This window comes from Notamacropus eugenii, chromosome 6 (assembly GCF_028372415.1).
Source record: "Notamacropus eugenii isolate mMacEug1 chromosome 6, mMacEug1.pri_v2, whole genome shotgun sequence".
NCBI classification, from domain to species: domain Eukaryota; kingdom Metazoa; phylum Chordata; class Mammalia; order Diprotodontia; family Macropodidae; genus Notamacropus; species Notamacropus eugenii.
Window position 1 is genome coordinate 56,923,928 of NC_092877.1, and position 12,516 is coordinate 56,936,443.

The window sequence follows — 12,516 nt, forward strand, 5'->3', positions numbered from 1 at the left end:
AGCTATTCTCAGCAATATAATGAGCCAGGACAACTCTAAAGGACTTGTGAGGAAAAATTCTATGCATTCCCAGAGAAAGAACTGATGGAGTATGTATACAGAGAGAAGCGCATATATATATATATATATATTTTACCTTCCTTCTTTATCTTGTGTTTTTTTAAAATTTGAACTGTGTTTTCTTTTACAATATGACTAATATGGAAATAGAAAAAAGAAAAAAATACTTAAAAAAAGGAAAGATTGACAAGTTTGGGAGCAGCTAGTAAGCCAGTTTAACTTGAATGTGAAGTTCATGAAGTAGATAATACGAGATAAAGTTGAAAAGGTAAGTTGGATCCTGATCATGGAGATATTTAAATACCTAGAGGATTTGTTTATATTTATCTGAGAAGCAATTGAGAGCCATTGAAGATTTTTGAGCAAGAGGGCAACCTAGTCTGATGTGTAGGTCGGGAAAATTATTTTGGCAGTAAGAAGATACTTGTTGATGGAGAGTCTTGAAGCAAAGAAATCATCTAGGAGGCTGTTGAAATAGCCCAGGTAAGAGATGATGATAGTGGCTGCGTGAATGGAGCAGAATATGGATGCAAGAAATGTAGAGGGAGAAGCAATGAGAGCTGGCAGTTGATTGCATGCAGACAGAATGGGATAGAGAACAGTCTAGGTTAACTCTGAGACTACAAGCCTGGGAGACCAAAAGTACAGTGCTGCCTGCAACTTCTGAAACACTTAAGTCTGGAAGAGGTTATTGGGGGAAGATAAGAGAAACACAAATAGCTATACCACAAAGTAATACATGATAAATACATTAGAGAGATCCAAAGCCAAGTGTTGTATGAGACCCTGAGGGGAAAGGGTTGTTAGTTTCAGTGGTTATCAGGAAAATCTTCAGAATAAGAAGGTATATCTTTGTATGTGATCAAAGGATTGTGAGTTTTACAGCTGGGAACCACTTTAGAGATCTAGATCTTTGGAGATCCAATCTCCTTATTTTAAGGTAGGGAATGAAGACCTAAGGTCAAAGAGGTACTGATTAGCTAGGCTGGGATTTTGTATTTAAACAATGGGTTTTTCCTCCTATGGTAAAGGAGGAAGAAACTATATTTTAATTATAAGCAATGTTGTGAGCAGATTCAGAAAGTAGTCAATGACAGGGTATGTTTGGGAAACACACTAGTTTAGTTGGAGCTTCTAGTGCATGGAGAGAATATGAGAGAAGGTTAGAGAGGTAAGATTTTACTGTTGTTGACTCTTTTCTGTCATGTCTTATTCTCCATGACCCTATTTGGACTTTTCTTGGCAAAGATCCTGGAGTTTTGCCATTTCTTTCTCAAGCTCATTTAGCAGATGAGGAAACTGAGGCAAACAGGATCAAGTGACTTGCCTTGGGTCATGCAACTAGTAAGTAACTGAGTCCAGATGTGAGTTCAGGAAGAGGAGTCTTCCTGACTCCCAGCCTGGCACTCTATCCACTGCACCACCTAGCTGCCCAATCAAGGATCTGAGGATCCCAATCAAAGATTTAAGTAGTAAGGTAACAAGGAGACACTATACAAAGATGGTGATGGGAAGAGAGTGGAATGAACCGATGTTGGAGATGTTGTAGAGTAGAGAGAAATTCATAGGATAGAGTAACTGATTATAAGATTAGAAAGAGTCACCCAGAATAGTCAGGACTCAGGGAATAAGCAGCAATTCATTGAACTCTTTAGTCTTTTGCTTTCTTAGAATTTACTCACATAAACCTGATGTGGGGACTTGGAAAAACTGGAGACTATTTTCTTTTTAACACAGACCTGTGGACACTCATGCTATAGAAAAATTCTGTCCCACCATGGTCCAAAGAAGAGATCTGGATTGGAACTTAGTGTAAGAAGCAAGGGAGGTGTTTGAATGACCGCAGCATTCGTGAATCCTCTTCTTTTTTCTCTTCTTTCATTAGAGCCCCTAGGTGGCACAGTAGTTAGAGTGCCAGGCATGGAGTCAGGAAGACCTGAGTTCAGTCTGGCCTCAGATACTTAACTAACTTTGTGACCCTGGGCAAGTCACTCAAGCCTGTCTACCTCAGTTTCCTCATCTGTAAAATGAACTGGAGAAGGAAATAGCAAACCACTCCAGTATCTTTGCCAAGAAAACCCCCAAAATGGGGTCTTGAAGAATCAGACATGACTGAAAAATGACCAAACAATAACTTCTTCCAGTGTAATAAAAATTTCTTGGTGTCAGAGATGATTTTTTTTGATCATTTGTTTTTGACTTTTTATGCTCCTAGTGATCTTGCACGTAACAGAAAGTCAGTAATTGTTGAATTGAATTTAATATTTTTTGTTCTGATCTTTTGACATTCTTATTAGCATTGCCTCTAAAGCTACCTGAAAAAATCTTGGAATGGGCTAGCTTTTCCTTTATAGTCTTGTATTCATCCTTTCATAGTAACTTATGATTATGGTGTTTTATGATTACAGAACATGTTATGCATTATTTCAATTGAGCAGACAGAGAACTGGGAACTAGGAAGATCACAGTCCAAGTCTGATCACAGTCCAGACTAGCTATGAGATCCTGGGCCCGTTGCTTAACACCTTGGTGCTGAAGGTACTGAGCTACATTGGTAAAGAGAGTTTCCTCCTCTCCAGTTCTCTATTCCAGTGAAATCCCAGGTGCAATCCCTCTCCTTGTCCCTAAGAGACATCATGCTATAAATACTTCTTCTGTAGTGCTTTACAATTGTAACATGTTTTTTTCTCATAATCCTGCGAGTTAGATAATATCAACTGTTATCTTTATTTTACAGTGTGGGGAAACTGAGACCCAGGCTGTCTGATCTTAAGCCTGTTGTCTTACCACACTAGAAACATCATCCTGAACCTCAGAATTTTACATTTAGCATTTTCATGAATTGCCTATTATAGGAAACTTAGATGTCAAAAGAGTCATTTATTGGTTTCTTATCTTCAGTTACTCTACCCATTGAAATATGAAGCCTTCCTTGAAAATGTTTCCTTTTTTTCCAGTTATTTAAATAATATTCAATTCCACTGGATGTGATTTGTGTCTGTCTCAGAATGAGTTTGGTTTATTATTTTTATTAGCTTTTTGGAGTAAGCACACACTAGCTTATATATAGGGGTCATGGGGCCATAGATTTAGGGCTAGAAGAGACTTTAGAGATCTTTAGGGACTTTAGCCTCATTTTATGGATGAGGATGCTGAGTCTTAAAGTGGTTTGGTGACTTGTCCAAGGTCTCATTAATAAATAATGGTCTTCTCAGTTGAAATCCAGCACTCTTTCCACTGCACCTCTCTGCTTTCCATCTGTTCATCCATCCATCCATCCATCCACCCATCCATTCATTTGTCTGTTCAATCATTTTACTTTTTTGAAACTTGTCTCCTGTCTCTGCATTTCAGGAAAGAGGCTCAGAATTTGTGGGTGGAAATGTGTGTGTTGACTTTAGAGCACAGAAGGCTGGCAAGTGTTCAGTGAACTCTCCTGGCATTTCTCCAGCTTCACTTCACTCCATCCTTAACCTAAATTGTGATGAAGCCTCAATGATATTACTGTTGGAGGGAGGAACACTGACCACAATTTTACATGGGTGTTTCACAGATGAAAGGCTACAGCAGAACAGCTGCCTCAGCTCCATGACCCAGTAGCAACAGAAACTCCCCTTTCTGCCCTGTGCCACAGTCTCGGATTCTCCTTCCTCTGCTTTGCTCCTGGACCCCATCCTCAGAAGGGCATCCTCTGATGAATACTCACTCAAAACAACTTAAAACTGCTTTGTCTCAGAAATGTTATTGAATCTTACTTCAGTCCTTTAGGGTTATAATTTGCTTTTCTCACCACCTTATGAAGTTATAAGTATTATCCCTATTTTACAACTGAGGAAACTGAGATCCAGAGTGAGAACTTGAACTCTGGTTGTCTGACCTCCAGTCTATTGTCCCACTACACAGCAAGCATCTTCCTGAACTTCAGAATTCTACATTTAACATTTTCATGACCTGCCTGTTATAGGAGAGTGGACTCAGATCCCTGATTAGTATCCATTTATGCCTGTATGTGGTCAGTGAAAAAAAAGTTCAGAGTGTAAGGGGGAGAAGTTTAGCCTCCTGTTGGTTTCCCTAAGAACAACCTCAGGAACTTTCTGAAGGGTTACGTAAAGGCACAAGAGAGTATAAAATCAGAGGATTTTGAGCTGAATGATTTTTAAAACCTAAGTGAAAAAAGTTTAGAAATTATCTTAACAAGTAATTGGGGAAAAAATATTCTGTATAAGAAAAGAAGGAAGCCTAAGTGATCAATCTGTTCCACTCCCCTCATTTTACAGGTAGTTAAAGCAAAGCAGGGAGAGATTAAGTGAGAAGGAGCAGGATAGAGTGGGAAAGCTTGGAACTTGGTGTCAAGAGGATTATGGTACTCAGTCACTTGTCTGTGTGACCTCAGACAAGTCATCTCCCTTCTCTAAGTCTTAGTTTCTTCATCTTCAAATTGGGGATGATAGCACTTGAATACTTATATTTTCTACTTTGCAAGGTTGTTGTGAATAACACATTTTGCAAGCCTTAAAATTAAGGTGTTTCTCTTATTGGTTTGATACCCCATGGCCATACAGCCAGGAAGAAGGGGACCTGAGTCCTCTGACCACAGACCTAGTCTTCTTTTCATAGACCTATACTGAGTAAAAGAGATACTGTGAAAATTTCTTCACTTGAATACTGGTCTTCTTAAAGCATGGGGCTCCATAGGTCTCCAGATGTGCTCTAACCACTTATATTGTGATGAGTTAACATTAGACCTGTTCTCAAGACACTTGAGCTCATATCCTGACTCATACTTAGTTGATCCCATGTGACCATGGGCATGGTGATAATAACAAAATTCATTCATAGACCACTTTGTGCATAAGCAATTTTTGTACAATGTTCATTTAAGCTCCACAAAAATATTGTAGACAAGGTAATTCACATGTCATTTTTCCTATTTTATAGATGAGCAAACAGTCTTAAAGAATTGAATAGCCAGCATGTGGCAGATGTATGTCATCAACTTAGTCTTCTTGACTTTGAAGCTTGTCCTCCCATACCATGATGCCTCCCATCTATGTAGTGAGTGCTCATTAAATACTTTGATTAATTTAAGGGCTTTATGTCATGTCAAAAAGCCCTTCTCCCTTCTCCACCATTTCTTCCTCCGTGTGCTCTTCCTACCTCTCTTTCCACCTCTTTTTCCTGTTCCATTTCTTCCTTTTTCTTAGGCAGGTACTTGCCTCAGAAGAGGACTCCCAAAGAAGGGCCTGCATTTGAATTTAGGTTTTGATACCATGAGGCAAAATTGTCTTTCAATGATTCTTTGAAAAGGCCAATGGATTAGGAAGGTTTAGAACTTTCCAAACCTTCTAACTACGTGTGTTGGTGTTGAGGCATTTATATGTTCAGTTGTAAGCTACCTTGCCCATAAAAAGGGAGACTAGAATAGAGCAAAAGGAAAAAATATGCACTTGGATTATAAAATGTTCTTTGGAAGGGAGGCCTGTACTTTTCAGAAGGTTAATATTTTTTTTCAGACCCAAAGTCATACGTCTACCACACTGATTGTACAGAGTCAGCGGCAAGTGCTGAGAGAGCATTTCAAAAATCGAGACCCAGTTCATTTCCAAAATGGATTCCATCTGTGTTGACTTTGGCTGTCCATGTCCTCCCACCCAACTCTGTGAAGCAGCCGGTGCACCAAAGGGGGCTCATCCAGACAAGCACCATTTGGGTTTCATTTCCTCTTTCTTCCACTCCCCCCCACCTTGACACATGCATAATAACAATCTTAAAAGAAGCATATTTCTGACATGTATCTAGATAGGGAGAGACTAGGGTATTGTTCATAAAGAGCCATCCTGGAAGACCTAGAGAGTGAGAGTGAAAGAGAGAGAGAGAGAGAGAGAGAGAGAGAGAGAGACAGAGAGAGAGAGAGAGACAGAGAGACAGAGAGAGACAGAGACAGAGAGAGACAGAGAGAGAGAGAAAGAGAGACAGAGAGAGAGAGAGACAGGGAGAGAGAAGGAGGAGGAGGAGGAGGAAGAGAGGAGAAGAGAAGAGAAGAGAATGAATATTAAGGAGTGGTGAAGAGGGGACATGGTTTGTGGCATGGTTATACAAAGGCCAGGAAATGTCATGGATGCTTGAACCCTGGTAAGAAATGGCAAAAACTTACCTATCAGAGCCAGGAGCCCTAGGGGTACAGTCCCAGGTTACCCGTGGATAGAGAGAGGAGGTGATGGTCCAAGTAGAGAAGCATATTATGGAGTGGTCACAGTCATAAGTATGTACACACACACACACACACACACACACACACACACACACCACCCCCTCGTCTATTTCCCAGAAAGATTTTTGACTTAATAGTAGCAATACTCAGCCAACTAGCAGTTATTAAGCACTTATTAAATGGCAGGCAGGCACTGTGCTAAGTGTTGGGTTACATAGAGATTCCCACTGACTAGAAGAAACTGTCCAAGATTGTTGTTTTTGAATAGTGGTTCATATATATCATAGGCCCTTTGAACCAACAAGTTGCCTACAATGGAGACTTTTGCTTTACCCAGTCACAAGCTCTTGGAAAGCAGCTAGTCCCAGAAATGGAGTTGGAAGGCACCTTAGTGGCTAACTCGTACCTGATCAATCACACTCCCCTTCCCACCCCTCACCCCCAGACACCTGTGAAATGATCATTCAAACTTGGCTTGAAACCTGCAGTGAAGGAAGCTTTGCTTACCTCCTGAGGCAGTCTATTTCACTTTTGTATAGCTCAAGCTGTTAGGAAGTTTTTCCTTATATTAAAGCTAAATTTGTTTCTTTGCCCCTTTTTTGAGCTTTCTTTTATAATAACCTTGCTTTATTTAAAAAAAATAAATTTTATTGATACTTTTGTTTCTATATTGCCAACATTTTCCCCAATATCCTTTCATCTCCTCTTTCCCGGAGAGCCTATGTATATAAAAATTTTTAAGAAAGAAATAATAAGAAAAAATTAGCAAAACTCTATTCATAGAGAAAAATTCCACAGATATGTGCAATACTCCATCTCTGTAAAGTTCCCATCCCTGAAAAGGAGTGGAGTGGGACAATGTCTTTTCATGCCTCTTGTTCATTGTAATTTCGTTACATTCACTTTTGGTTGTTTTGTGGTGGTTGTGCTTTCCATGTATATTGTTGTAGTTGTCATATGGATATTGTTTTCATGGCTCTGTATCATATCCTGCCATTCTCTCTTCTCTGCATTTGGAGCAATATTCAGTTACATTCATGTACCATCTGTATAGCCATGTTTCAGTTGATGGATACCTCCCTTGTGTCCAGTTCTTTGCTTTCACAAAAAGTACTGCTAGATATATTTTGGTGTATGTGGAGACATGTTTCTAATTGTTATCAGTGTCCTTCTTGGTGTATACGCCTAGTGCAAGATTCTTTGCCACATCTACCATTCCTTATAGTTTTTCTTTCAGTCTAATATAATCTCAGCCAGAAGAAAACTATTTTACCTTTCAAATCTAATTTTCTCCAGATGGAACATACCCAGTTCTTTCAACCATCCTCATATGACATGACCACAAGATCATTGTTATCCTGGTCACCCTGTTATGAAAGGTTTCTAGTTACCTAAAGACCTTTTCAAAATTTGGAGCTCAGAACTGAACCCATTTCTCTAGATTTAGTTTGACCAGAGTATAGTATTCATCCTCCCCATTCCTGGACACTAAATCTATTAATACAGTGCAGGATTGCTTTAGCTTTTTGGATTGCAATATCACACGTTTGACTCATGTGAAACTCACAGCTCATTGAAACCACTGGATCCTTTGCAAATGAATTGTCTAGTTGTAGTCCAAAGTCTTATCTCGTCTCACCAAATCCATCACCTGAGCACCTTGTACTTGTGAAGTTAATGTCTTGAACCCAACTGTTAAATTTTACATTTATCTCAGTGACCATATTTATCTCTATTAAAATTTATCTTATTCAGCTTGGCACAAATTTCTAACCTGGGGATCTTTTTACTTCCCAATTTAGTAATCCAGGGTAATAGTCCTGTGAAATATGTAAACTTGGGAAAATATGTTAGTCTAAGCTTGCAGCCAAGTCATTGACAAAAATGCCAAATAATGGAGCACAAGGATGCACCCCTGGGTCACTCAGCTGGAGACCCCCTTCCCAAGTTGCTATTGAACCATCAGTGACTGCTCTTTGGGTCCACACCTGATCAAATCCTAATTGAGCTATTTGACTACTGTTTACTGTCTTTCTGCTTTGTCAACAAGAAGAGCATGGAATTTTGGAATACTTTGCTATAATCTGGGTAAAAGATGATAAATCATGCCTCCTTGATCTAGAAATGGGAGACAGTAGTGGAACATTCATTTCTGATTTGTTCCCCAGTCCTAATTGCTACTTGTCTCCCTCTTCCCTAGAATTTACTTTGTATATGTATATTTTGAATTTACCCATCTCTATCCATGTTCTTTGGCCCCTATGGAATGTATACCTTCATATAGTTTCATTTTTTTTCTTTTTTCTCTTTTTCTCTTGGGTGCCAAGCACAGAACTCAGCACACAGTAGACCCTTAGTAAATGATTATTGAGTGAATGAAAAGGACGCTTTTAAAACCACAAACATCATTTTGAGATTTAAAAAAAGGACTCCACTAACCACTACTAGTAGAAAAATTTCTGAAGAAACTAGCTTCCTCTCAGAATACATGTTGACCTTAAAGGAGGTCACTATATAGTAATAACTCTTTATTTTTTAGCAGAACACATTTAATTTCCATTATACGTTATCTTGACTTTAAAAAATATCTGTCAGTTAATACAAAGGTAATTTAGTAATTTGTGCTTTGGCGTTTGTCTCCATTCTGTCTGGACCAAAGGAAAGGAAAAGGTCAGGCTTTTCTTGCAAATATCCTCTCAAAACAAAACTTCTTTATTTTCCTTTAAGTGATTAAGAACCCAATGGTCAAATTCAAGAAAAAAAATTATTATTGGTTTTTGTTTCCTATGCTTCGCCAAGGAAAACACAGTAATGATAAATCTGAGCACAGAGTTCAGCTGGTGAACCCAGACAGGTTGACATTTAAGGTTACAGAAGAAAATAGAATGGGAAGATTGGAAATGGAAGGGACCCCACAATACTGTCATCTCAGTGGCTACAGTGATGTGATAGATTGCATTGCTTGGTGGTTTCTAATTTCTAAGCTAAAGGCCTGAGTTCAGATTTTAGTGCTTCCATTTACTAGCTTTGTGATCTTAGATGCAATCCCGTTCTCTCAGTCTTTCTTTCCTTATCTGTCAAATGGGAGCAAAAATAGCTATAGTATCCTACCCTTTAGTTTTGTTGTAAGTATCAAATGAGAAAGCAGTGTCCCTCAAATCATACTGTTTATTTAGCTACCTAATTAGATTAGAAATATCTCAGAAGTCGTAGAATCTTAGCATTAGAAGGGACTTGAGACAACACCTTCCCACTTAGAGCAGTGGTCATCCAATCAACATTTAACCTCTTATGATATAGATCTCCTAAGCTCATTGGTAGCAAATCAAATCCTCTTCTCTTCCACGTCTTCTGAAGACTGAAGAGCTGTCCGCAAAGTCTCGTTCGAGTATCACATTTATCTTTATATCCTCTTATAGTGCTTAGTATAGTGCATTGAACATAGTAGATCATCGTTATAGGCAGCCACATGCTACAACATATTAAGCACTAGGGTCAGGAACACTTGAAGTCAAATCTGGTCTGAGACACTTATTAAATGACCAATCAACAATAATAATAAAAATGTTAGTGCTATTATTATTACTAGCTACATGGCATTTGTACCTTAATTTCTCTGGGCCTCAGTTTCCTCATCTGTTAAAGGGAGATAATTCTGGCAGTACTTGCCTCAAAGGGTTGTCATGAGGGAATTATGTAATAAGCCTTAAAATGTATGAAAATGACACTTGAACCCTATGACTTCCCTGTTGCAAGAATATTTGGTAGGTCTAGTAGAGGTCTGCCCAGTGGTGCCCATAGTATATTGCGTTCTATTTTGGACTTAACAATTTTAGGGAGATGTGAAGGGCTTGGAGCTCAGCCAGAGGAGAAAAACATGATGATTAAAGGACTGGGAAAGGAGCCCTATGAGGAGAGTCCAGAGGAATTGGAGTTATGTGCAGCCTGGGGAATTGAAGACCGGGTGGAAGGGAAATTGCTGTCTTCAAGTATAGGAAAAAAATCTCATGCAAGTGGTGGACACTGAGTTATCCCTGCTCTAACTGAGGAGTGGGCTGGTCTTCTCATGGGGAGGTGGGCCATTATAAAATGATTTCATGGCCACAAGAATTTCAGTGTCTCAGAAAAAGGTAATTGTAGGAGGAGGTAGGGTGTCCCTATTTTGGAAAAAAATATTAATTAAAAATGGATAATAATACTTAAACTACCTGTCCCCATGAGGTGATCCTTGGGGTGGGGGGTGGAGTATGAGGAAAATTACCAGCAACAGACTTTATAAACCATCAAGAGCCTGCCACATTTGTGTGCTCACTGTTACTGTTGTCTAGATAAGGAATCCTGGACTTGTAGGTGGGGTTCTACTTGCCATTCTTTTAGCTGTTCCCAGTAGATCTCCCAACCTCTAGTCACTGCTTCGTCTCCCATTGAAGTTTGCTGGCATGCCTAGAAGAGTAGAAAGTTGCAGCTGGCAGTGCCATCCATTGCCCTACTTTATTCTATAACCAATGCTTCATTGGTCTTAGAGAAGCAAGAGGCCCATTATTGGGGTAAAGATCACCAGGTTTGGGGCCAGAAAACCTGGGTTCAAATCTTGGCTCTCACTTTTTACCCATGTGACCATGGCATGTGGGTAAGGCATCTTCCTACTTTGGATCTCATTTTCTTCATCTGTAAAATGAGGGGATTGAACTACATGATCTCTCAGCACATTTTCAACTCTGTGATCTCTGAAATTACCTTCCACTTCTGGGATCCTGTCTTCTGAACTGTTCACAAGTGGTTGATTTTTTGGTTGTTATTTTACATCCAAATATCAAACCTTAGTAAAAAAGGTTAGTAGAAAGGTGGAGCACACCAGAATGCTTGTGAATCTTTCATGGTTAAGTCACAAAGTATTTTTTAAGTGTTTACTATGTGCCACACACTGTGCTAAGTTCTAAGGAAAGAAAAAAAAAATAAGTCCCAGTTCTCAAGAAGCAGTTAAAAATCTACTGGAATAGCAAGGCAGGAAGGAAGGGCTTATCATTGACAAGTTCTTGAGGAATATTGAACTCCACTGACTTGATTGATTTATATCTGGGCCTTATAATGATGTCCGATTCTGTTTTTCTCATTTAGCCACCAGACAGTGGGCCTCCACCATTACCAACATCTTCTCTCCCAGAAGGCTATTATGAAGAAGCTGTACCTTTGAGTCCCGGAAAAGCTCCTGAGTATATCACTTCAAGTGAGTAACATTGCCTTGGAAAAGGCTTTGAATTTTAAGAAGGAACTAGGGTTTGATTGGCCTCTTGCTACCTATATGATCTCATTTATAAAATGAAAATGGCAGGCTAGGAGAAATCACCTATGTTTCCTTCCAGCATGAAAATACTCTTATTCTATGATCTCAGATTATGCCTTAAAGTACTTATGGGTGATACTACTGGGGAAGTTCACAGCAGAAAACAGGGAAACTTCCTAACAGAGCTGTCCACTAGTGGAACAGGTGTTCTTAGGAGGTATTGAGTTATCTCTCACTAGGGGTCTTCAAGCAGAGGACAGAGGATAGAGAAGGAATTCTCAGTCAAGTAGTGACAGTCTTTGAGGGCTGAAGTGATACCATTAAGGAGATTTCACAGCATTCAGCCAGGGCAGAAAGTTAAACTACAGTCAGAAGTTAATGTTGATGAAAGTCCTTTGAACAAAACTAGACATTGAAAAAGCATAAGTGAAGATTCTAAGCTTAGGTCTACGTACAAAATGAGATTCAGTTCAATTCAACAAATATAATTTATTAGTTACCTGTGTGGTTCCAACAATTCATAGCATCATAAAATTTAATCCGGAAGATAATTTTGAGTTGATTTAGAATCACATCCTCACTTGACAGAGGCTTGGGTGGCCAGGTGGTGCCATAGTGCATAGTACATCTGGGTTCAGAATCAGGAAGACTCATCTTCATGAGTTTAAATCAGGCCTCTGACACTTACTAGTGGGGAGATCCTGAGCAAGTCACTTAACCCTGTTTGCTTCAGTTTCCTCATCTGTAAAATGAGCTGGGGAAGGAAATGGCAAACCACTCCAGTATCTTTGCCAAGAGAACCCCAAATAGGGTCATGAAGAGTTGGACATGACTGAAAAGACTGAATGCCAACAGCCGTTGCTCAAGATAGGTGGTAAATTGAGGAGCCTGAGTCCTTTGATTCCAAATCCAATGGGTTGTTCACACTACCACACTATATAAGGCACTGTGGCGAGAGAGC

The 12,516-nt window shown here is 39.4% G+C and overlaps 1 protein-coding gene across 6 annotated transcripts in view; it reads left to right on the forward strand.

Moving 5' to 3' along the window:
* AFAP1 (actin filament associated protein 1) overlaps positions 1-12,516 on the forward strand; it is a 236,082-nt gene that overhangs the window by 95,238 nt on the left and 128,328 nt on the right. For all 6 annotated transcript variants that reach the window (XM_072620155.1, XM_072620152.1, XM_072620157.1 and 3 more), the window contains exon 4: positions 11,390-11,498. In XM_072620155.1, coding sequence (XP_072476256.1) covers positions 11,390-11,498 — 109 coding nt within the window. The remainder of the gene's footprint in view (positions 1-11,389; positions 11,499-12,516) is intronic.